Consider the following 24,948-nt stretch of genomic DNA (forward strand, 5'->3'; position numbering starts at 1 on the left):
GCATTTTAACATAAAGTATAATAAAACAAAGTATTCTTGTAACAAAAATAACAAGATATATCAAACTATTAAACAGGAAAGTTGCAGCATTCAACTTAAATATAATTATTTTATAAATATTTGCATTTTGACATATTTTGATTTGAATGACCTATTCAATTGTCTTTCTTAAAAATTTGAAAAGTATCCTGGCAAAGGGTAAAACTACATCTTGTTTCTGACATTAACTCTTTCACCGATTGCTGCCCAGACAGAAGCTACTCTGAGATGATGGCTTCCCTGGCTACTATTACTCAAGTGGGAGATCTTCATAATAAATGTCAATAAAAACTTGTTTGTAGATAATTTGTGCATTTATTTTATTCACTAACACCATGTTCACAGTTTTATTCATGTTTTAATAATTTTTTCTTCTTAAAATATTCAAATTTTCAAATTTTCGGCATTTCTAGGTGAAATTCTCAAAATTCTGCTCTTTGACCCCAAATCGTAATTTTTTAACCCAAAACGGCAAAATTTTGAAAATTTTTATGAGGCTGTACAAATTCCTCACACTGAACGATGTCCATTGCAAGTGTTTTGTACTTAAAACGACATTTTTTGTCAAAAAAAGTATACTAGTTTGGCTTCAATTCTTCCATATTCTTTCAAAAAAAATGTTCCCTCATTTCAAATTCTCGTAAATTCCGTAAATTTCCTCTGATTTTGACACGGTTTTCAACAAACGGAAGCGTCATGTTTACACTTTCATCCGGGTATTCATCAAAGAAAGATAACTCATGTTTGCACTGTTTTAAGCGGGAAACACAAAAAAGAGGTATTCCGATCCCGGTAAAACGGGACTCATCGTCAGCTGTCTGAAGCGTGAATCCCGGTAAACCGGGACTCATCGGCGAAAGGGTTAATAGCATTAAAGATAAAATAATCAAGATAAGCATCATGACAAAGGGGAAAATAGTATCTTGTTCCTAACATCTGGGAAAAATCAGCAATTTACCATTGGCTTTAAGGGGAGGTGGCTGAGTGGTCTAAGTAGTGGAACTACTATATCACTAGCCTGTCAACTCTGAGGTTGAGAGTTTGAACCAAGCATGTGGCAGGTGTGCTGGACTCCATTCTTAATTGACCAGGACTGTCAGTTTTCCTACCAAAGGACAGTGGTTCTCTCCGGGAACTTTGGCTTCCTCCATTAAAAAAAAACTGACCACCATGTAATAGCACAATAGTGCTAAAAGTGGTGTTAAATGCCAATCAATCAATCAATCATAGGTTTTAAACAGGTCTTTGAAAAAATGTAATTTTTCTTGTTACAGGTGATGCATTACCACAAAGACCTTGAAGTTATACACAGTGTTTTAATAGAAGAAGATTTCATATCCCCTTCTAGACCGTCTGCAAAGTAAGTAAATGTACTTGTGACATAAATCAAAGGATTTTTGTCTCACCTTGACAGAGTCAAAAAGCGAGACATGGGTATGCTGTTTTCTGCGTTGTCGGCGGCGTCAACAGTTTATTAGTTTGTGATTTGGTCTAGTTTTTGGAGAACCACTAGTGGTAGGTCAATGATATTTGGTATACAGTTGTATAAGCATTGGCATATCTCATTTCCATGGAGATTATTTGGCTCCGCCCCCTTAGTCAAGGTCTATTGACTTTTAAATTTTGCTTAGTTTACATGTATTAGTTTGTGATTAGGTCAGTTCAAGGGGAATCATTAGTGGTAGGCCAATGTTAATTAATATTCAGCTGTATAAGCATTAGCACATCTCATTTCCATGGTGAATATTGGGCCCCGCCCCCTCAGTTTTTGTCTATTGACTTTGAAACTTTTGCTTAGTTTACATGTATTGGTTTGTGATTAGATCAGTTTAAGATGAACTGCTAATGTTAAGTCAATGATATTTGGTATGCAAATTTATTGGCATTTGCATGTATTGTTTCCATGCAGATTATATAGCCCCACCCCCTCATCATGGTTCATTGGCTTTGAAACTTTTACATAGTTTACAAGTTAAATGTTTGTTTTGGTTTGTTTAAAGGGAGCAACTTATAATAAGTCAATGGTATTAGGTATGCAGTTGTATTAGCATTGACACATCTCATTTCCATGGAGATTGTTTAGCCATGTACCTTCAGTCATGGTTCATCGACTTTGAATATTTACATAACTTGCATGTTAAAGTATTGCTATTTTAATTTCAACATTTGCATTATCAAAATTACAAAAAGGCGAGACATATCTCTGTGATAACAGTTTATTAATACATGTACTGAGTTAAATTATGATAGTATGGATTTATTTATTTTATTCCTCTAGTCATTCTGAAAGTGCTTGAAATATTTCCCCCTGGAAATTTAGCAAACGATCAAAACAAAGTAGTAATTAGGTTCAATATGACAAACTATATATAAAACCGAACAGAATTGCATGAAATAAGTATAAGATATATATTTTCCCTTATAGGTTTAATGCACTGCATGGAATGAGGAAAATTAAAGCAGTCAATGAATTCAGTTCCATGAGTATGTATTGAACTTAAAAAGTAAAACATGACTGTTATCATTTACTTTCAATAACCTACTTACAGTAAAGGTTTAACGACACATTTATGAATTGTAGTTTTGTTGAAATTATTTGGTTGAGGTTACACATTTTGACCTTGCCAAAGTTTTTCTATACATATATATAAAATATAAGCATATTTGCTCTCCTGTTAAAATGTTCTTTTGTAAGCTCCATATATTCAATTTTGCAGAAATATTATTTTTTTCAAATTATTTCATACTTCCAGAGAAATCTACAAAGTATAAAAAAAAAGATTATTTGAGATTGATAATTTTTTTTATATAACTTGTCTGGCAAACAAATTTATAAAAAGGGAGTCTTAAGGTATATTGTACCTGCCTCACTAAAACATATTTGTTGCCATAAACTTTTATTTATAAAATATTAAACTTTTGTGAGAATTTATTTATTTAAACCAATTTATTGATGTTCCCTCAAAAATCCATTTTTATTTCTGTTGATTAAATGACATGAAACAGAGTGAAAAAGAGAACTGCATGAATTGACTTTAAATTCATAAGCAAAATTCTATCATTTTATATCGTAGAATTTCCTGAGATGAAAGCCATCAGTAAAGGGAGACTATCCTATCTGACAAGAAGGTTTGAAAGAGATGCTGTCACTAAACCAATGCTTGGATTAGAAGAATCAACAATCCATGTAACCAAGGTCACAAACTTTCATTGTTTATCATTCTTTATAATAACTTTGAATTTTTCTACCCCAGCAATAGATTGCCTTAGCTGTTTTTGGCTAAACCTTTCAGAAGTTTGGGTCCTTAATGCTCTTCAACTTTGTACTGTATTTGGCCCTTTTAACATTTTTGATTTCAGCTTCACTGATGAGTCTTTTCAACCCAACATGCACCCTTTTACAAGAAGCATTAAAAAACTCCAGACTTAACTGGTTAATCCCCTTCGAACAATCTACTTAGTGATTTTTTGGTTCTGAATATACATGTAATATTTTCCTCTTGACATCAATAACAATCAAGTAATTAATCCACTGACATTATAGAACAAATAATATATATATGTGAATTAAAAAATAATTCAGCTTCCATAGTCTTATAGTTGAATTTTATCATATCTTCTTTCAGATGACAAGAAAAATATCCATGCTTGACCGGGCTAAAGCTTGGCAGTATATCAAAGGGAATATAACCTGTATGTGGACCCAACCTGAAAATGGTAAATATATCCTAATGATAGAAAAAATTATAATTATCTTGACTGATTTTTCACCTTCCCGTATTCTATAAATGATACAGAGCCCTATAAGTATTTGATTTTATAAATTTGATCTCACTGATGAACAATGACAGATCATAAATGTGTAAATGAGCCCTTCAGAAATTTGTGAATAATCTTTACAATGTATGAGCTTGAACCAGATGCAACTATTTTAGCAAACTTTGGTTGTTGATTCACATATTTTCTCTTGATTCAGTCACTAATGTACATACTTTTTTATGACTGAAAAAATTGTAAAATCACTTAAATAAATTTAGTTCAGTAATGGTTTTATTGTAGTTTGATTTTTATCAAAATAGTCACTTAAAGATTTTGCTTTTAATATAGTGGCTTAAGGTCAAATTTAAACTATTAAATGAACCATGTTTTCCCTGCATAAGATATCATTCAGTACACCTCCAACAGATAAAGTGTAAAAACGTTCTATTTATTTACAGGTCGTACATTGGAAGCAAATGCTTGTTTCTTCAAGATAGTTGATGTACTTAAATCAATACCTGAAGATGAACTTGTGAAGCTTGCTAACTACTACTTCGTAGAATTGAAATCAGAGTAAGTCTGAGTCCTCTCAAAGTTTAATTGCATTGTGACATAGATATAGCCATTTAAGTTTTAAGGTTATTAAAAATTTTCATTATCTTAAAACACTTTTAATCCAAAATATTACTGTATAAATGAACACAAGTTTTGGTGAATTTTCCTGTGCATTTCTGATTGAATTGTCTAGTCATGGCTAGGTACTGTGATTAATTTTTAAATTACATCTAAAAGTAATGACTATTTATATAATCAAAAACCCATTTAAGGATGAATTGTCCTTACTAGCAGAAGGTTGGTTCAAATGAATTAATTGCCTTAGTTTTATTTAAATGTGTTTTTTTCAGTCGTTCAAGATATGTAGGAGCAATGAACGTCATGTTGGATGCCTTTGGGGTCATCTATACAAACTTCAGTGAGAACCTCCTGGCAGATTATATTCTAAAGAGTCCTCATCCTAAGACTACACTTATCTTAAGGCTGCTGACACACATTGTAGGGAAAGACAACCCACCACATGATGTATGTATTGTACTTACACAAAATAATAAATTATTTTTTTCCAAAGAACTGTTGAAAAACAATTTATGACATTGAAATGATAAAGGAGAAATGATACATTGAAACACATATGAATCAAAACATTGTGTAAAACTGAAATCTGCCTAAATTAAACCTGTAGAATAAACATTGAACATTTAAATTTGTGGTTCAGATGAACCTAGGAAATCCACAAAGATTAGTATCCCATGAGTAATAATGAATCCACGAAGATTGGTATCCCATGAGTAATAATGAATCCACCAAGATTGGTATCCCATGAGTAATAATGAATCCAAGAAGATTGGTATCCCATGAGTAATAATGAATCCACGAAGATTGGTATCCCATGAGTAATAATGAATCCACGAAGATTGATATCCCATGAGTAATAATGAATCCACAGTAGTCACTGTTAAGTTATATAAACTTAAGATTGATTCTTTCTTATTTCAGAATATTATAGCTGCAATGGAAGACCTTGTATTTAACAAAGAGAACCACCCAGAAGAGATGTATAAAGAGAATCTCCTTGAAAGGGTCTTACTCTGTCTTGGCTCAGTGTCACACAAGTTATCAAAAGTGGGTCGGCAAGAGGATGCTATCAGGATAACTGTACGAGTTCATCAATGGCTAGGAATACATGGTAATATCTTTGTTTTGTGTTTTGAACCTCCTATATTTTTTAATTTTATTTATTAAATGCAAGAAATGATAATTCCTTAATACTTTTCATAAATTTTCAGTGGATTTTTTCCCTACAATAGGGGTCATAGGGCAGGGGTTGAAGTGATTAAATCTGCTTACATTTTTTCACATAAATATTGTATATTTTGTTAGATCCGTTTGAATACAGAAAGAAAAGAGCCATTCAGAGTGAACAGGAACAAATTGATTACGACCATTGGAGAGTGATTCTGTTAGAAACACTAGGAAATGCCAGGATGGACTTCTCTTTTGAATATATTGTATCACATATCAACTCAACTAACTCAGCTTGGATCAAAAGAGCTGGAGTTCATGCTCTAAGGAAATTTGAACATGAAATGGTGAGTTGTATATAGGTTTTACAAAAAAAATCTACAATTTTGTACTTACCGTACTCTGTAATTTGCATAAGCTTACATGGTCAGGAAAATGTTTGAAAAAAAAACATGAATATTTTCTTAAATTTTACCTTTCATTTGTTCTAGTGTCAAAGTTTTCTATGAAACCTATGCTTTTCATAAAAAAATAGATATAAAGAATTAATTCCTGTACAGTACAAATTGAATTATTTTAAATCTTAATATTCACTAACAATAAATTTCAGTTGTCTCCCTGTTTGAAACAGTTCTCAAGTCATGATCCAAATTATTTTTAAGCTGATTATTCATTGTATAACAGTTTACCAAAGTAAAACAAAATAAACTCCATCCATATTATGGACATATAAAATTGTTGTTGTCATTACCTTGACATACATGAAAATGTAACTAAAAATAGGTCATAAGGCTATAAGTTGTAACATTTTTTTCAGGCTGCCGATGAGATGTATAAAGCTGCCATGTATGATGAGAACGATGAGGTCCGTTACGAGGCTTTATTGCAGTATCAGGCACATCCTCAAGCTAGGATTATCACACCTCTAAAAGCGTAAGTTTAAGAATGAGGAAAATTAAAATTGAGAATGGAATAGGGGAATGTGTCAAAGAGACAACAACCCAACCAAAGAGCAGAAAACAGCCGAAGGCACCAATAGGTCAACACAGCGTGAAAATACCGCACCCATAGGTGGGCTTCAGCTGGCCCCTAACCAAAAATGTGTACTAGTTCAGTGAAAATGGACGTCAATCTAACTCCAAAACATATAAATGAACTAAAATTAAAAATCATACAAGACTATCAAAGGCGAGAGGCTCCTGACTTGGGACAGGCGCAAAAATGCGGCGGGGTTAAACATGTTTTGTGAGATCTCAACCCTCCCCCTATACCTCTAGCCAATGTAGAAAAACAAACACATAGCAATACACACAGTTTATTTAAAATTAGTTGGTTTATTACTGAAATTGTTGAATTAAAACAAAAAGTGCCTATAACTTGGGAGAAATTTTTTTTTCAAGTCTTTGTTCATTTTTTATGTTTTTATCCAGGCGAGAAGATGTTAATGGAACTGGTATTATTGACCCCTATGAGTCTGGAATCATGGAAATAGCACCTCAACGCAGAGAAAAACGAGACCTGGGTTTTCTGGAAAAGTTTCCCAAGATAAACTTTAGACTTGAGGCCCCAAGTGTTGATTGGAGAAAAATGTTAGGATCTGAATCTATAGGTGCTGCATTTGGTATCATCATGTATAACATGCTGGATCTGAAAATTGGTAAGTTGTCTCTATTTTGATTCTGCCTAGAAATAAATTAATTATACACATCTTTGTTAAAGACCTGATACTGCAGAGATCACATACCCTTAAAAGTATAGTTGTCACCGTTTTTATTCTTCCTAGAAATATAGCGATTACATACCTCTTTGTTTAAAGACCTCTAATACTGCAGAGATCACATACCCTTAGAAAGTATAGTTGTCACCGTTTTTATTCTGCCTAGAAATAAAGCGATTACATACCTCTTTGTTTAAAGACCTCTGATACTGCAGAGATCACATACCTTTAGAAAGTATAGTTGTCACAGTTTTTATTCTGCCTAGAAATATAGCGATTACATACCTATTTGTTTAAAGACCTCTGATACTGCAGAGATCACATACCCTTAGAAAGTATAGTTGTCACCGTTTTTATTCTTCCTAGAAATATAGCGATTACATACCTCTTTGTTTAAAGACCTCTAATACTGCAGAGATCACATACCCTTAGAAAGTATAGTTGTCACCGTTTTTTATTCTTCCTAGAAATATAGCGATTACATACCTCTTTGTTTAAAGACCTCTGATACTGCAGAGATCACATACCCTTAGAAAGTATAGTTGTCACAGTTTTTATTCTGCCTAGAAATATAGCGATTACATACTTCTTTGTTTAGGGACCTCTAATACTGCAGAGATCACATACCCTTAGAAAGTATAGTTGTCACCATTTTTATTCTGCCTAGAAATATAGCGATTACATACCTCTTTGTTTAAAGACCTTTCATACTGCAGAGATCACATACCCTTAGAAAGTATAGTTGTCACCGTTTTTATTCTGCCTAGAAATATAGCGATTACATACCTCTTTGTTTAAAGACCTCTTATACTGCAGAGATCACATACCCTTAGAAAGTATAGTTGTCACTGTTTTTATTCTTCCTAGAAATATAGCGATTGCATACCTCTTTGTTTAAAGACCTCTGATACTGCAGAGATCACATACCCTTAGAAAGTATAGTTGTCACCGTTTTTATTCTGCCTAGAAATATAGTGATTACATACCTCTTTGTTTAAAGACCTCTGATACTGCAGAGATCACATACCCTTAGAAAGTATAGTTGTCACCGTTTTTATTCTGCCTAGAAATATAGCGATTACATACCTCTTTGTTTAAAGACCTCTGATACTGCAGAGATCACATACCCTTAGAAAGTATAGTTGTCACCGTTTTTATTCTGCCTAGAAATATAGCGATTACATACCTCTTTGTTTAAAGACCTCTGATACTGCAGAGATCACATACCCTTAGAAAGTATAGTTGTCACCGTTTTTATTCTGCCTAGAAATATAGCGATTACATACTTCTTTGTTTAGGGACCTCTCATACTGCAGAGATCACATACCCTTAGACACATCTTTGTTAAAGACGGAGATCACATACCATAAGGAGTATTTGACAATATGAAGTTTAGGTCAGAGTTCAGCTAAAATATGTGTATTTTTAAAACATTAATGTAATATCTTTTGTAGAGCCCTTAAGCGGTCATTTGAGAATAAATGTTCACGATGAGGCCTATGCCAGAGTACTCCTTGGAATTTTGGACTTCAACTTGGACTTCTTTGTAGCCAGGCTTTGTTTTAAAGGAGGCACCCAGTACAATCTGAATATTTTACAAGTATGTTGGATAAATCTTTTGATGGTTTATCAGACACTGTCAGTGTAACAGTTGTTTTGTTTTGGAGGTTAACAAAATATATAATTTATTTCCAGTAGTTCTTAATATTTGAAGGAGAATTGAGATCAATTTTGAAAAGAAATTGATAAGAATATAAAAATAAGGAGATGTGGTATGATTGCCAATGAGACAACTATCCACCAAAAGTTCAAATGAAATGGATTTCAAATGAATGAAGTTCAAGAGAAGCATTTTTTTGAAAGCTTGTACTGTGAATCACTTACATTTTTTGGACATTGTATTTTATAGTGTTATATGTAGGCATATGTATTCGCACTGTTTTGATATCATCTTTTCATTTTTTTTATGTAATTTATGATTGCTTATTCATGTTAATTTTGACCTCAGTTATTTTAAAACATGTAAATTTTGACAACAGTTTTATATTTGCTGAAAATCCTGTACATTCATTGAAAAAAAAACTACATAAAACTTACTTAACGTACTTATTCTTTACTCCATTTCTATTCTATAGAATTTTGTGCATTCTGGTTATTATGTTTTTTTCCAAATAAAAATGCTCAGAACAACAATTGTCCCCCTAAAATTATATTGTTATAATCTTGACTTGTCATGGACATTTTTTTATTGTTCTTTTTAGGAAAATGATATGAAGAAGATAATTCAATTGGCCACTCAGTTCGACAAGAAAGTGAAAGAGATTGTTGATGGCATTGAGACAGGAGTGAGGTTGTTTAAAGACCTGATTGGTGGTCAAATAAGCATCAAAGATATTGTTAATGAATTCATAGATGCCTTGAAGGAGTTACCTGGCAAGGTAAATATTCCAAATGGAGTTAACTGAAAGAACAATAAAACTGTAAACCTACTAAATTGTGCAAGTTATTTAATTACGCAACTTTCTTTAGAGAAAAAATAATGAGAATTTAAATATGTCTAACTTGTCTTAACTTATATAAATTTACACTAACACAGTCAGAAAACCCAGAAAACGAATTCCAGCAGAGTCAGGCAGAAAGGGGTGAAGGGAATGTTTGTAAATTAAATTATTTTGACATAAATTTTATAAATTACTGATTTTTGTTCAAGTTTTGAGTAAAGTTTTAGATCATTGCCTTAGAGAAATAATATTTTGTCAGTGGGCAAGTGTTAAAATAAAACAGATTTATACAAAGAATAAGGCACTCTGATCTATATTGTCAATGACTGATTTTGTTTTTTTAAGGTCAAGATTTCAGAGATCTTATTCAAAGAAAACACATTTGTCAATATGGTTTGTAATGATAGTGATAGACTGTGCAAATGTTCGGTACATGTATCTTCATCTGACATTCAAGTATTTTTAACATGTCTAGTTTATTAGAATTATATTTGAGGATTCTTATGTTTGTCTTAAATTTTTTAACAGGTTTGGGGTCTTAGAGACAAAGCAGCCAATGTGATGAAAATGTTAGGACAACTGGATGAGGAAGAGTTACCTCCCTTCTTAAGACCCCTCAGAAATCTGATTGTGAAAGTAACAACAGTCTTTAATGATGTTAAAACAGATATCATGAACTTTTATAATGTAAGTTTAAGTTACATATAGATGATCTCACTGTAAAGTAGCTGTAATGTAAAGGCTATTTACTTTTTGAATAATTTTTTTAAAAGAAACAAGTTTATTTATGTTTTATTTTTAAAAGCACTTGCTTTTATTGTTATCGTGTACGGACATTTTGAAATAGACTGCACACGTTTTTCATTCTATAGTTCTTTTAAGATCAAGTAAAAGTACGTTTTTGCTTGATTTTTGTAATGAAAATTAATAAAATTTGATGGAAAATTCCTCCAACACAATGTTAAATGGGATTGTAATATTTGTAATCACTTTACTTAGAAAATTCAGCGCCCTCTATCGGGCACAGTCCTCTCAAAGAATGTATCAACAGGGTACCGGAAACCAGTCCTTAATCTTGATCCGTCTAGTTACCAGTTTAAAGGGTACCAACATGCTTAAATTTATTTTTTTACGAATTAAATCTTGTTGATTCCCCAATAAAAAAATACTCAAATCAGAGAATGTAAAAAAAAAATGTGATTGAGAGTTATTGCAATTATATTTTATAGTTCTAAAAAATATTTTTGCACAATGAAAATCTGATAGCTTACTAGCCCAAAGGACTTAGTGGCTTAAAAAGGTTTTTGGTGCAGACTGTTTGGAATAAAATTAATTTATGACTTGTGATAACAGAACTAATCTTGTACTTGCATGTATATTACTTAGTATATGGCAAATGGTTTTACCAGCACTATCACACTTTGATTATCTTTCAGACATTGGTTCAGACCATCACTGTTATAATTCCACAGAATGCCAAATTAATCTATGAAAGTATCGTTGATATCATTGATGGTTTCAAGGTCATTATGAAAGATCCTAAGACAGCTTTAACTAAGATCGGCAAAGGTGTTGTACAGTGAGTAGACTCCAATTTAATAGGCTACTATTTTTATGGCTGTAGAACTACCAGAACAATTCATAAAACTAATGCAATGCATATAAATATATGAAATATTGATACAAGTGAAAAAGGGATTTGGTTGATTCTTATAATATTTTATCAAATATCAGACGAGAAAGAAAAGGGAATGGAAAAGAGCAGATTCAAACGATAGAAGCAAAAGAATTTACTTTTACTTCTCTAATACCTGATATTGAATGAGGTGTCTTTGTTTTACGAAGGTCTTTTGAATATTCTTATTTCACACATAAAGAATTAAGAAATGATTTTGAGATCCTTGTTATACATGTGTATGCCTTGCCTACGGAGCAGTTTTCGCCTGGTCTGTGCCTAGGTCTGTCCTGTCCTTGGGTAATCCCTAATAATATTCAAGCTTTGGTGTTCGATAATGTCGACTTATTAAGATATGTACCAATAAAGGGTTTAAACAATTAAAATTTCTATATTTAACATAGAAACTGCCTTATATACAATTTTTTTTACATATGAATTTATAAGTTATAGTTTTTTTCTAAAAGGTCAGTTAATCATGTTATTTATTTTATTAGTTAATGACCTTTAAAAAATTGCAATGTTGGTATTGAAGTATTGCTGTCATCAGGGTAGACTTTTAAATTGTGTCAAATGAAGTTTTTAAAGGGAAGACCATAATTACGTATTTGTTCCTCATTTACATATTTGCTCCTCATTTGCATATTTTTGTTTCAGGATTTTTATGTCTATAAAGGCCTTACTAGATGCAAAGAATAAAACACAAGAAGCTTGCTTCTTCTTGAAAGGTAAGTTTATTTATAAAAAAAAGAAAAAGGCCTGCGAAAAATGCAGACTCAGAACAAAATAATTTATTTGATCCTCCATTCATCTTTATTCACAGTCAAACTAAGGTCAAGATTAACAACAATGTTGAAATAATAAAAAAAAACACTTAAAAATACCAGACACTGATAACCAGAAATAATTGCTCAAATTTATTTTTCTGGGTCATATTTTTTCCTATTAACATTTTGAAGCATGGCTCAGGTGAATCAAGTTTTTGAGACTGGGAGATTATTATGTAAACAGAAATTTGAAAAAATAGATAATAGTATTAAACTTCTTTTATATAAAGCTTTAAAACAAAATGACAAAATATATCCATGTTTAAATTCTAATGTACTTGAAAATAGATGTAATATTAAGATCATAATTTACTGATTGAAAAGGGAGACACCTAAAAATTCCCGGTTGTGTCAATCCTGCATTATAATTGAGGATGAGTAACATTTTCTTCTGCATTGCAGGAAAAACTCCATCATAAGACCAGCTTTTATTAAAAAATTGATTGAGGCAAACTGTATTGAAAATTCTAAAGACCTAAATGATGATGCTAAAATGAAATTTATTCTCTGTCCATCAACACAAAAACAAGTAGAAAGCATAGGTTCCTTTATAAAGCAGTCATTAGTACTAAGGGTAGGGTACTCATTATTGAACTGTTAACTATTATACTTTTATACTATATAATTATATGTATTCATTATTTTGTCTATTATGATTATTCATGCTTTCTTCTTGTCATTTATTATATACTATGTTTTGTTTGTTTTAGTCACAAATCATGCAAGTTGATTTATATGACAATTAAGTTTGAATTAAATTGAATTAAAAGGTATGTAAGTAAAATACAGTTGGTTGAATAAGCTGTCAATTTTAACTAAACTATTTATTATTTTGCAGATGAAAAACCATACTGGTGGGACATTACAACAGTTTTTGAAGAAATTTGGGCTCTTTCACAACAAGCTGTAAAAGCCTTGGCAACAGGTGGACCCAACTGGATAGCAACTACTGTAATTCAGGGAGATGATCCTGTTGCAAAATTCACGAAAGGAAAAGTTTCACAGGTCAGTTAGACCTATCAGTCCTATGAAGTCATTCTCTGGGAACTGGGTAGATTTTGAGTCTCCGAAAAAGCTGATATCAGAGAATTATAATTAAATTACTTGTAACTATCTCTATGGTCTCATGAAAGTATGCATGCCTCAAGTGTGGTAGGAAAAGACGACTTGAAAATTGATATTAACCCTTTCAAAGCTATACACGGCATATGCCGCGATAACGTACGTCGTCCGCCACTGCTATTTGCGGCATATGCCGTGAATAGCAATGGATTTTTCATCAGGACTCTTTAAACATTCGGTTTTCATTCGGGTCCTCTCTAATTTTTACTCATATGAATCGAGGATATACAAGGTCTCATTTGCGTTTGAAATCCCGGCAATTTTTATAGTAAAATCATGCAGTAGAAGGAAAATAGAAGGAAAATAAAAACATATTTTGACATATGCAAATGGCAGAAATCGGAAACGAAGCTGTAAATATGGAAATATTTTTGCATTTCTATGGCGAAACTGACAATGAGGATTAGTTAAAAGGTTTCTTGTTATCTCAATGTGTTTATTACATTCAATTCGTGTGGGAAATATGATTTGATTGATTATTACGAGACGTAGAAAAAGGGGGGAAAACAGAGGTGACTGAAAATTTTGAGGACAGAGCCAATTATTTGTGCCACTATTATATAATATGTTGTGTATAGTGCAATACGCTACGGAATGCGCAACTGGTGTCTTCTATATTATATGGGAGATAAAACAACAAAATAACTGAAGACTAAAAGTAGTTTTTATTCAAAATTCAACACAAATGTAATAAATTACACCTTTTACCTGTTAATTACCTGAAAATGCAGGTAATCTGTTAAAAATTTTACTGAAATAATTGCCTTACATTACAGGTCATGCTCTCCTGAGTATTTTTCATGCAATAACTGTCTCTGTATCTCTTATAATAAAAAAGATACAGCAGTCTGAAAAGGAATATACTGTTCTAATGAATGAACACAAAAAAAAATGTATTGTTTTTGAGTTTCAGTTAATTTCATGTATCTAGGTGAAGGAATATCGAAGGTACCATACAGAAATTGGACAAATATGCCATTAAAACATATATGTATGTGACAAATTGACAAATCAACATGAGCTTGCCCTGCATTACATGTAACAGTATTCGTCCATATCAATTTTAAGCAAATTAGGTGGTCTCGCAGGTCTCCAGATTTTTTTGAAAATTTAGTGTTCACCCCAAGAACCAGTTTGGCCACAACATAACAATTTCAAGTTTATTTACAATTTACAAAGTGTGTATATGTTAAGTATGTTTAAATGAACATATGTTCTCATAGTTTAAGACTTTATTCATTATAGGTTGAAAAATACAGGCAAAGTTTAGATGTTTATGAAGTGTCCTATATTTTGACTTTAGTGGAACCTTAAACAAACACTTGTCTTCCTTTAAAAAGTAAAATAACAAAAATACCGAACTCCAAGGAAAATTCAAAAGTGAAAGTCCCTTATCAAAATGACATGATAGGTGTCACAAAAATTATAAACCTCATTTTAAATTTTGAAGCGCTTTTTCTTGAAATCGCAATAACTTAAAATAACATTTACATCAGTTATTCAACAAACTCAATAATAAATGTATGCAATAATTTGTGAATTTTGTGTTATGTGTCTGCATAGGGGGAAATATCTTCCTATAAAGTGTTACCTTGTGAACTAGCATGTACAAAATCTGGGTCAGAATGTCAAGTTAGAACAAAGCAGAGCTAATATTCATATTGCATTAACATTTTTATGTCTGAATATGCATTAGATTAGCCTCTGGACATTTAATTGCCATCCATCATCATCATCAAATATATTTATAATATATTTAAAAGCTTATTTAATATTTTTATTCTTTTTATTTACAGCAACAAATAAAAGAACAGATCATTGATAATTTAACTAATATTATCGATGAACTTCTGGAACCGTTTGATGGTCTGAGAGGAATGGCAGATAAATTTATGAAAAAATATGGGGAATTCTTTAGTCTAGTTAAAAAAGTGAAAGAGGCATATTCAATACTGAAAGACGGGTATGTTTTATGTCAGTTCTGTTGAAAACACTTTTGTTTTAACTTTTTGGAGATCTATTTATAGTTAGGGGATTTGACTTACAAGCTTAGGGTGCTAACCAACTAAAATGGTTGTCATTACCTAAAACAAAGCATAGGGATAAAAAAGGTCTTGATGCTTGTAAGTACTGATGATTAATGAAAAATAGTCTGATGGTTACAGTAATCTTTTCGAATTGTCAACGTTAAGGCCAGAAATTTAAACCAGTAAGTAAGATAAATTCTGTTATCCTCATAAAATTGTGTAAATTATTAAATAAATACAGCTATATAATCCGACTATTTCTGTACATTCAGTTACTATGTCAGGTTGATATCATAACATGTCCATGATGTCATCATTGTCAGTTACTATGTCAGGTTAATATCATAACATGTCATCATTGTCAGTTACTATGTCAGGTTGATATCATAACATGTCATTGTCAGTTACTATGTCAGGTTGATATCATAACATGTAATTGTCAGTTACTATGTCAGGTTAATATCATAACGTTTCATCATTGTCAGTTACTATGTCAGGTTGATATCATAACATGTAATTGTCAGTTACTATGTCAGGTTAATATCATAACGTTTCATCATTGTCAGTTACTATGTCAGGTTGATATCATAACATGTCCATGATGTCATCATTGTCAGTTACTATGTCAGGTTGATATCATAACATGTCATCATTGTCAGTTACTATACATGTCAGGTTGATATCATAACATGTCATCATTGCCAGTTACTATGTCAGGTTGATATCATAACATGTCATCATTGTCAGTTACTATGTCAGGTTGATATCACAACATGTCATCATTGTCAGTTACTATGTCAGGTTGATATCATAACGTGTCATCGTTGTCAGTTACTATGTCAGGTTGATATCATAAAGTGTCATCATTGTCAGTTACTATGTCAGGTTGATATCATAACGTGTCATCATTGTCAGTTACTATGTCAGGTTGATATCATAACATGTCATCATTGTCAGTTACTATGTCAGGTTGATATCATAACATGTCATCATTGCCATATAATAAAAATTAATAAAACATTTTCCAAAAGATTATTGAAGTACAGTATTGAGGACATGAAATAAGCTCATCTTTGTTTATTGTAGACATGAATAGCTAACCTTTTAATAACAAGGTAAAACACTGAAGTCACATGTGAATATCTCATAAAATACATATATTAACGACACAATTTAACATTATTTCAGATATGAATTTGGACAGTCTATCATTAACACACTTTTTGGACCCAAATGCCACAAGGACTTTCCAAGATTGTACAGATTAGATGCAGGGCCTTGTAATGGAAAAGGTTTTTATCCTTCAACAATGGGAAAATCTGGCCAAAAAGAATACGCTGTAGAAGGTGTGGACCTTGAAGTTGATGTTGGAAAGATCGTAAGTATAATCGATTCAAATTAATGTGGGAAGAAAGTAAAGAAACTTCCTATCATGTATGTCCTTTGATGTTGAATTAATGATGTTAATTAACCTTATTTGATGTTAAATGTATACTTGATGGTTTTTTGAAAAGTTGTATCATTATTTGAATCTAGTGAAAATGATGAACAAATTAAAACTTTTTATTGTGATTTTAAACTGTTATTTTTAACGTAAAATTGAAAGTTCTCTTTTAAATGCAGAAAGCATATAAAGCCTTTTTTTATATTTTTCATAAGAGTTACATTTTTTTTATTAAACCAATGTCAACACGATTGACTCTTATTCAAATATATTTAATTTTTGGATATAAAAATTTCCTATTATCCAGAATATGGGTGGTACTTGACTTATGGGGGAGTGTCTATAAAAGTGAAAAGTTATAGTCGATGAGTTTTTTTTTAAAAACAACCTTGACTACCCATGAGGGTCTCAAACGGTCGGTAAAGTTATATAGTATCATACACTAGGGCCATGTTAGATTATTTTTGTTTTCGTTACAGATATTATAGGCTTTGCATACTTTGTGATCATGAAATTATATTTTATTTGTTTTAATGTGAAATATGTTAATTTCTTTAACTTATAGTTATAAATATTTGTTACAGGTGGTTGCTCCTTTTCCTGGAATTGTTTATAAGGGAGATAACCCTGATGAGGTAATCATTGAGGCGAACACGGCTGCCTTAAAGGGAATAAAGATTATTGTAAACGGTGTTAATGTCAATAGGACTATTCTGCATCAAACAGACCAACTTTACATTGAAAACAGGGTAAGTTAATTAGCTGATATGTTTGGACAAACTTATTTCCTTAAGGAGATAACCTTGCTATATAGTTTTATGATAGATTTAACTGTATTTTTGTTGTTAAAAATTACTAAGAAAATAATTTGGTGACATGTATTCGTAATTCCTTAGTGATCACACCTGCCATGTGTGGGACTGAAACTGACAACCACAGATTTGACAGGCTAGTGATACACTTAGTTGAACTACTTAGACCACTCAGTCACCAAGGCCCATAGTAGTGCTTAAAATAAGAAGTATAATCCTTACATAATATGCAGAATTCTGGAAACATGTAGCTTCAAAAAGCATGGTGACCTTTACTTTATATTATATTTGTGAAAATAGTATGATGGAAACTGCATTTAATAAAATATTTTTTTAATTGATTTTGTTTCAATTGCCAAACTACCTGAAATAATTACAAGATCCATTATAGTAAAGATTCCACTACAGTTTTTAGTTAATGTTCTGGTTTGAACTGCTTTGGAGTCTACATGCTGTAGTTCTGGTTTGAACTGCTATGGAGTTTACATGCTGTAGTTCTGGTTTGAACTGCTATGGAGTCTACATGTTGTAGTTCTGGTTTGAACTGCTATGGAGTCTACATGCTGTAGTTCTGGTTTGAACTGCTATGGAGTTTACATGCTGTAGTTCTGGTTTGAGCTGCTATGGAGTTTACATGCTGTAGTTCTGGTTTGAGCTGCTATAGAGTTTACATGCTGTAGTTCTGGTTTGAACTGCTATGGAGTCTACATGCTGTAGTTCTGGTTTGAACTGCTATGGAGCTACATGCTGTAGTTCTGGTTTGAACTGCTATGGAGTCTACATGCTGTAGTTCTGGTTTGAACTGCTATGGAGTCTACATGTTGTAGTTCTGGTTTGAACTGCTATGGAGTCTACATGTTGTAGTTCTGGTTTGAACTGCTATGGAGTCTACATGCTGTAGTTCTGGTTTGAACTGCTATGGAGTCTACATGCTGTAGTTCTGGTTTGAACTGCTATGGAGTCTACATGTTGTAGTTCTGGTTTGAACTGCTATGGAGTCTACATGTTGTAGTTCTGGTTTGAACTGCTATGGAGTCTACATGTTGTAGTTCTGGTTTGAACTGCTATGGAGTCTACATGTTGTAGTTCTGGTTTGAACTGCTATGGAGTCTACATGCTGTAGTTCTGGTTTGAACTGTTATGGAGTCTACATGTTGTAGTTCTGGTTTGAACTGTTATGGAGTCTACATGCTGAAGTTCTGGTTTGAACTGTAATGTAGTCTACATGCTATAGTTCTGGTTTGAACTGTTATGTAGTCTACATGCTGTAGTTCTGGTTTGAACTGTTATGGAGTTTACATGCTGTAGTTCTGGTTTGAACTGCTATGGAGACTACATGCTGTAGTTCTGGTTTGAACTGTTATGGAGTCTACATGCTGTTGTTCTGGTTTGAACTGTTATGGAGTCTACATGGTGTAGTTCTGGTTTGAACTGCTATCTAGTCTACATGTTGTAGTTCTGGTTTGAACTGTTATGGAGTCTACATGCTGTAGTTCTGGTTTGAACTGCTATGGAGTCTACATGCTGTAGTTCTGGTTTGAACTGTTATGGAGTCTATGTGCTGTAGTTCTGGTTTGAACTGCTATGGAGTCTACATGCTGTAGTTCTGGTTTAAACTGTTATGGAGTCTACATGCTGTAGTTCTGGTTTGAACTGTTATGGAGTCTACATGCTGTAGTTCTGGTTTGAACTGCTATGGAGTCTACATGCTGTAGTTCTGGTTTGAACTGTTATGGAGTCTACATGCTGTAAGTTTGTCCATTAATGATTCCATATACCATCTGTTGGAACCCAAATAACATGATGCATTTGCTATTAATAGATTGCTGCAGGAGCTCCCATTGGTACTGCTAAAAAGTCGCCTTGTTATCCATTCAACAGTATCCACTTTGCCATGATGAAAGGCAATGGAACTGTGGATCCTACTAAGTTCCTGTCTCCAAGATTCTTTGAAATTCCAAAGTGGCTACAGATATGTGATGACTACAAATTAGTTTATAAGGTAAGTTAATACAAAGCACTCCCCTTATGATTCCACCATTTGGACCAAACTTAATTTTTAACAATAAACAAGGGTGACAATGTATTGAGCGAGAAACTCATATGAAAAGCATGGACATATTGAAAAAAATAGAATTAATGGCAATGAGTGAGTAATTCACAACAGTTAGGGACATTATAACATGGGAGCAATGTGCTGGCAAGATTTATTTCAATTCCGTTATTCATATAAGATCTTGCATTTTTTAGAACAGATAAAATGAAATGAAACCTTATTATCAATGAATTGATTACGACCTCAAAAGGTGAAGTAAGCTGCAAAGGTTGTTGCGTGTATTTACATACTGGTAGTGTTTTCTGTGAGATGGCAGCATTTGGAGTTGTTTAGGAATAGGGTTGACACCTTCTAAACGACACAAGCCAAAAGTTAACTTATTTATAATGTTTGATGTTCATTTTCAGTTTGAGACAATAGCCGCTGGAGTTATTGTAGGACTTGGTGGACGAAAACAAAATAACACCAGTCCTAAGTTAGACAAGAGTAAAGTTATAGCACCTGCTGCACCATCACCTAGTAAAGACCCAGGAGCAGAAGCAGAGACCATAAAAAGTATGTTTCAACTGCTTTTATCATTTTTTAAATTTTGGAAAAATCAAAATACAGACTACACGAATGAATTTTATTTTTACAGGACATTCGGTCTGGTAAGCATCCTAGCTTTACCAGACCGAATGAAATTTTACCAGACCATTTTTTTTTTACATCTAATTGTATATTATCCGACAAAAAGCAACAAACATATGACTTTGTTGTGCCCTACTCCTCCCCAAAATGCACAAAAACAAAATGATGTAACAAGAGGGTATATTGTTATGAAAGTTGTGCACAATTGCATGTATGCATTTCAGTGAAGAGTAATGTCCCATTTTATTGGATTTTGACAATGCTTGTGAACTAAACATAATTTAGAGTTTCTGTATAAAATATTATTTCCTGTTTCTTCTTTCTTTTTCATATATCTTTAGGTTTTCAATTCTAGTGTTTATATTTCATAGCTGAATTTTGTGATCTGCTTGGATTTTGATTCATTTATTGTATTTAATCGGCAAACCCGGAATTATCCTTATCCGTTCCCAGAATCTGATCCGGTTTTATTTACATTTCCGGTTGTGCCAACGATGGCAGCCATTGTTGTTTTTGACAGTCAATATGTTTTTACCCGGATTTACACATTACTGGTTGGCGATTTTCGGCATAAAGCTAGCGGTTGAACAAAATAAACATCGCTGTGATGAATAATAAAGATGAAAATGAATTTGAGATCATTTGGCAATTATGCTAGAATGTTAGAAAAATCGATGAAAAAAAAACACTGGACATTCGGACAGGAATTCAACAAAATTTTACCAGACCGATCCATTATTCACCGGATTTGTCCGACGGTCCGACGTATTTCGTGTAGTCCGAAAATAAAAAATTGCAGTATAAGCAGCTATGTGAACTTCTTTACATTTGAAATCTTAGAAATACAAAGTTAGAATTTTGGGCTTCTGACATTTAATTTGAATTACATGCATTATTGATGATTGCAGAGTATTTATGAATGACAAAGTTCCCAAGATGTTTACATAATGTTTGCTGTTATAATTTCTTCAAAGATTATAAAAATAAAAGAATCTTTGAAGAAATTATGTTACATTTATATTCAAATTTGATTTTTTTTGTGCTGTTTTGAGTACACATGCATAAACAATTTTTACAATTATAATACATAAAAAGTATGTATATTTACACATGTTTTAAACTTAGATATAATGATATTTTGTTATAGGTAAACCAAAAGGAATGTATTCGAAAACTAAGGCTAATCAGAACAACTTACCTGATGACTCCAAAAATGGAAAGAAAGGTAGGTATTATTGTTAAAGGGCCAGCTAAAGCCCGCCTCTGGGTGTGGAATTGTTTTGCTGTATTGAAGGCTGTGGGCTGTTATCTGTGCTTTGGCCGTGTTGTTGTCTCTTTGATGACATTCCCTATTCTATATTGTACTCAATTCAATTAAATATGCAATGTTAGGTAGTATATAGTGATGTTTTCATCATTTGTATTGAAAATTATTGACACAAAGATATATTCCTGCAACTCTAAAGTAAATCTTTGTTCTATGGAGGTACTTTAAGTTAGGAAACTGATTTATAATTCTGGATAAGATTACTTTTACCACACATTGTCTTTCAGGTTTTTTTTTTACTTTTGAATATCAGTATGAAATTTGTACAAGTGTTTTGGTTATAGCAATTATTAAAAAAGAAAAAAATGGAATATCCTGTTAGAAGTTATATATTAGCTAGCAGCTTTATTAATTGTACCTCTTTCAAGTATTTTTTTTATATAGAACTGGTTCTTGCTGAAAGGAAACATCATTGTTTTCAACAAAAGACTCTATTGGCAATTATAGGATTTAAATTTGAGGATAATTTTATTGTCAATTTGTTCATCATTGATAATCGATTGATTGTATTTTTAGGTCCATTTGCAACTCTGATGGCTAAAGCTGACAGCTTCATGAAGAAGTTTTCTCTACGTAGACTGAAAATGGGGACAATTATTGAGTTTTTAACAAAATTGGGAATGACAGACAGCAGAGCAAAGTTTGTTCAAGCTCTCAAAACTTTACAGGTGAGTGGTTATTCCAAATATCAAAATTCTAAATTTATTATTACAAGGATTGAGATTTGTTTTTTTTGTCTTAATATATTTTGAGCTGGTTTGGTTGTCTAAAATTATAAAATATCATTATGATGGAAGTTTTCTAATTAATAAAATCTGTTTTTACAAAACACAGCAAGGATTAATTGATTGAAATTGTTTGGGACATTGTAATCCAAACACTATATTTTGGTGTACACTTTTGAAAATATAACCTAAACTGCATTAGATACTGAAATGGTGAATTTTACATCGAATTAGGTGTCAGGTGTTAAAGTTGATATGTGATTGAAATACTGTGATATACAGATATAAGTAGCATCTATTTCAAAAATTGTGTAAATTACTAAATTCTGTATTTTTGCAGGCAATAATTGACAACAAACCATGTTTTAATCCACATGAGCTGACAGATGAACAAATCAAACAGACCCTACAGGAAAGAGGGAAACCAATCAATGGAACTAGAGCCCAAATGATTAAAAGAATTATGGACCAGGATAATCGTACGTAACAGTTGTTTATAGTACATGTCCATTACTAATTTGTTTACCTATTTTACTCTATTTACAAATATGCTGCAATAAAAATGATTGCCATAATACTAATTATTGAAAAAGCCATATGATATTCTCTATTCATTACACTTTTTACTGCAAGTAATTCCTGATGCACTTACATCTTAAGCAAAGTAGCACCAGACGTTTAATTTCTAATCGGTCATTGGACAAAAGTGAGTTCCCTCTCAAAAAATGTCCTATCATTTCAACTAAAATTGATATTTAAAAAAAAATATTACCAAGTAACTACACGACTGATTTATATCAAATAAATACCATAAGATGTAGAAATGTTTAAAGTTTTATTGTTTATTTGGCCATGATATTATTCAAGCACATTTTAATTTTCTGATGAGGTGAACACAAAGAAAAATATTCCTTGCAAAGTTTGCTATGTATTCTAACCAAATTGAAATCATAAAAGTTTGCATTTGTGTTTTACCCATCAGATAATGAAAACAAATCTCACGAAAATTATGGCCAAATAAACAATAAAACTTCAAACATTTCTACATCTTATGGTATCTATTTTATAAAAATTGCTCATGAAGTTACTTGGTAATATTTTTTGGAAAAATATTGATTTTAGTTGAAATAATAGGACATTTTTTGAGTGGGAACTCACTTTTGTCCTATGACTATTTTATTTTATCTTTTAGAAAAAAAATCTCAATGTTAGTGTTGATTTGACCAATTAACCCTTTTGGAGCTATTTCATAATTGCAATTTTTATATAATGGTCTTATAATTTGAGTACTTCTTTTTTTGCAGAATGTCCACTGATGTCTTTCACATTGCCAAAGAGAGTATATTGTATCTTCTCCAGTGACTGTATGGCTGTAGAATGCTGCATGAACGTCAAAATATCCATGTTTCTCAGAGTGGTTAAAGCTTATGCTAATTTTAACCCATGTACTTTTAAGTTCAGCTACGGCTTTGATATGTTTAAGGGAGAAATACAGCTTCCTGCTCTTGATTTTGATGGTATGTTAAAGCTTGGATAGAGGCAGTTTAGCCACTAATTTTGTTTAGTCACTTTACATAGCTCTTATCATATTAAAAGAGAGGCGAAAGATACAAGAGGGACATTCAAACTTATAAGTCCAAAACAAACTGACCATGCCATGGCAAAAATCGAAAAACGACAAAAAGACAAAAAACAATACACAAAACACAACATAGAAATCTGAAGACTGAGCAACACGAACCCCACCAATAACCAAGGTGATTTCAGGTGCTCTGGAAGGGTGAGTAGATCCTGCTCCACTTGTGTAAAAGAGATGTATGCAGTAAATCAATGAAACAACAATCCAACAACAAAATAAATTTAAAAAAGTCAGAGGTCAACAGACAGTCTCAGAAAAGTCATTTAGAGGTCAACAGACAGTCTCAGAAAAGTTATTTAGAGGTCAGCATAGTCAGAAAAGTCATTTAGAGGTCAACAGACAGTCTCAGAAAAGTCATTTAGAGGTCAACATACAGTCTCAGAAAAGTCATTTAGAGGTCAACAGACAGTCTCAGAAAAGTCATTTAGAGGTCAACAGACAAAAAATATTCGCTTAAAAAAATTACCTAACTCTATAAAATCTGTTTTAAAGATTACAAAAAACTGCCAGAGGTAAAACAGTAGTAATGATATTGTATGAAGAAAAACCAGCAGTTACTGCAAGCATAGGTAATAGGAAAAAAAATATATAGTTGAAATGATTTCAAGCACTGGTAAATAGTAGACAATTTTTGCAGTTATGATGTATGACTTTTTCTTTGACAGGTATAGAGAAAATAATAAATACTGGTATTATCTTCCCAATTCCAGTGATTGGTGATCTGGAAATTGTTGTCTTGTAAGTTTACTTTTATTCATATTTAAAATTAGTTATCTTCATTGTTTAAACTCATGAATTTATGAATAACAAATCATCTCATACTTTTTTTTTTATTTTTTCTAAAAAAG

The 24,948-nt window shown here is 32.1% G+C and overlaps 1 protein-coding gene across 1 annotated transcript in view; it reads left to right on the forward strand.

Annotated features, from left to right (window-relative positions):
* The window catches only part of LOC143064564 (uncharacterized), a 90,050-nt gene that overhangs the window by 21,126 nt on the left and 43,976 nt on the right, over positions 1-24,948 (forward strand). The window contains exons 7-32 of the mRNA XM_076237474.1: positions 1,314-1,399; positions 2,465-2,523; positions 3,114-3,235; positions 3,666-3,756; positions 4,257-4,371; positions 4,704-4,878; positions 5,353-5,542; positions 5,737-5,945; positions 6,416-6,531; positions 7,029-7,255; positions 8,770-8,915; positions 9,577-9,753; positions 10,345-10,503; positions 11,253-11,395; positions 12,149-12,219; positions 13,157-13,323; positions 15,237-15,403; positions 16,656-16,845; positions 17,496-17,660; positions 19,546-19,725; positions 20,187-20,334; positions 21,557-21,634; positions 22,253-22,404; positions 22,802-22,940; positions 23,766-23,978; positions 24,766-24,838. Of these exons, the coding sequence (XP_076093589.1) occupies positions 1,314-1,399; positions 2,465-2,523; positions 3,114-3,235; positions 3,666-3,756; positions 4,257-4,371; positions 4,704-4,878; positions 5,353-5,542; positions 5,737-5,945; positions 6,416-6,531; positions 7,029-7,255; positions 8,770-8,915; positions 9,577-9,753; positions 10,345-10,503; positions 11,253-11,395; positions 12,149-12,219; positions 13,157-13,323; positions 15,237-15,403; positions 16,656-16,845; positions 17,496-17,660; positions 19,546-19,725; positions 20,187-20,334; positions 21,557-21,634; positions 22,253-22,404; positions 22,802-22,940; positions 23,766-23,978; positions 24,766-24,838 (3,758 nt within the window). The remainder of the gene's footprint in view (positions 1-1,313; positions 1,400-2,464; positions 2,524-3,113; positions 3,236-3,665; positions 3,757-4,256; positions 4,372-4,703; positions 4,879-5,352; positions 5,543-5,736; positions 5,946-6,415; positions 6,532-7,028; positions 7,256-8,769; positions 8,916-9,576; positions 9,754-10,344; positions 10,504-11,252; positions 11,396-12,148; positions 12,220-13,156; positions 13,324-15,236; positions 15,404-16,655; positions 16,846-17,495; positions 17,661-19,545; positions 19,726-20,186; positions 20,335-21,556; positions 21,635-22,252; positions 22,405-22,801; positions 22,941-23,765; positions 23,979-24,765; positions 24,839-24,948) is intronic.

This window comes from Mytilus galloprovincialis, chromosome 1, assembly GCF_965363235.1.
Source record: "Mytilus galloprovincialis chromosome 1, xbMytGall1.hap1.1, whole genome shotgun sequence".
Taxonomy (NCBI): Eukaryota; Metazoa; Mollusca; class Bivalvia; order Mytilida; family Mytilidae; genus Mytilus; species Mytilus galloprovincialis.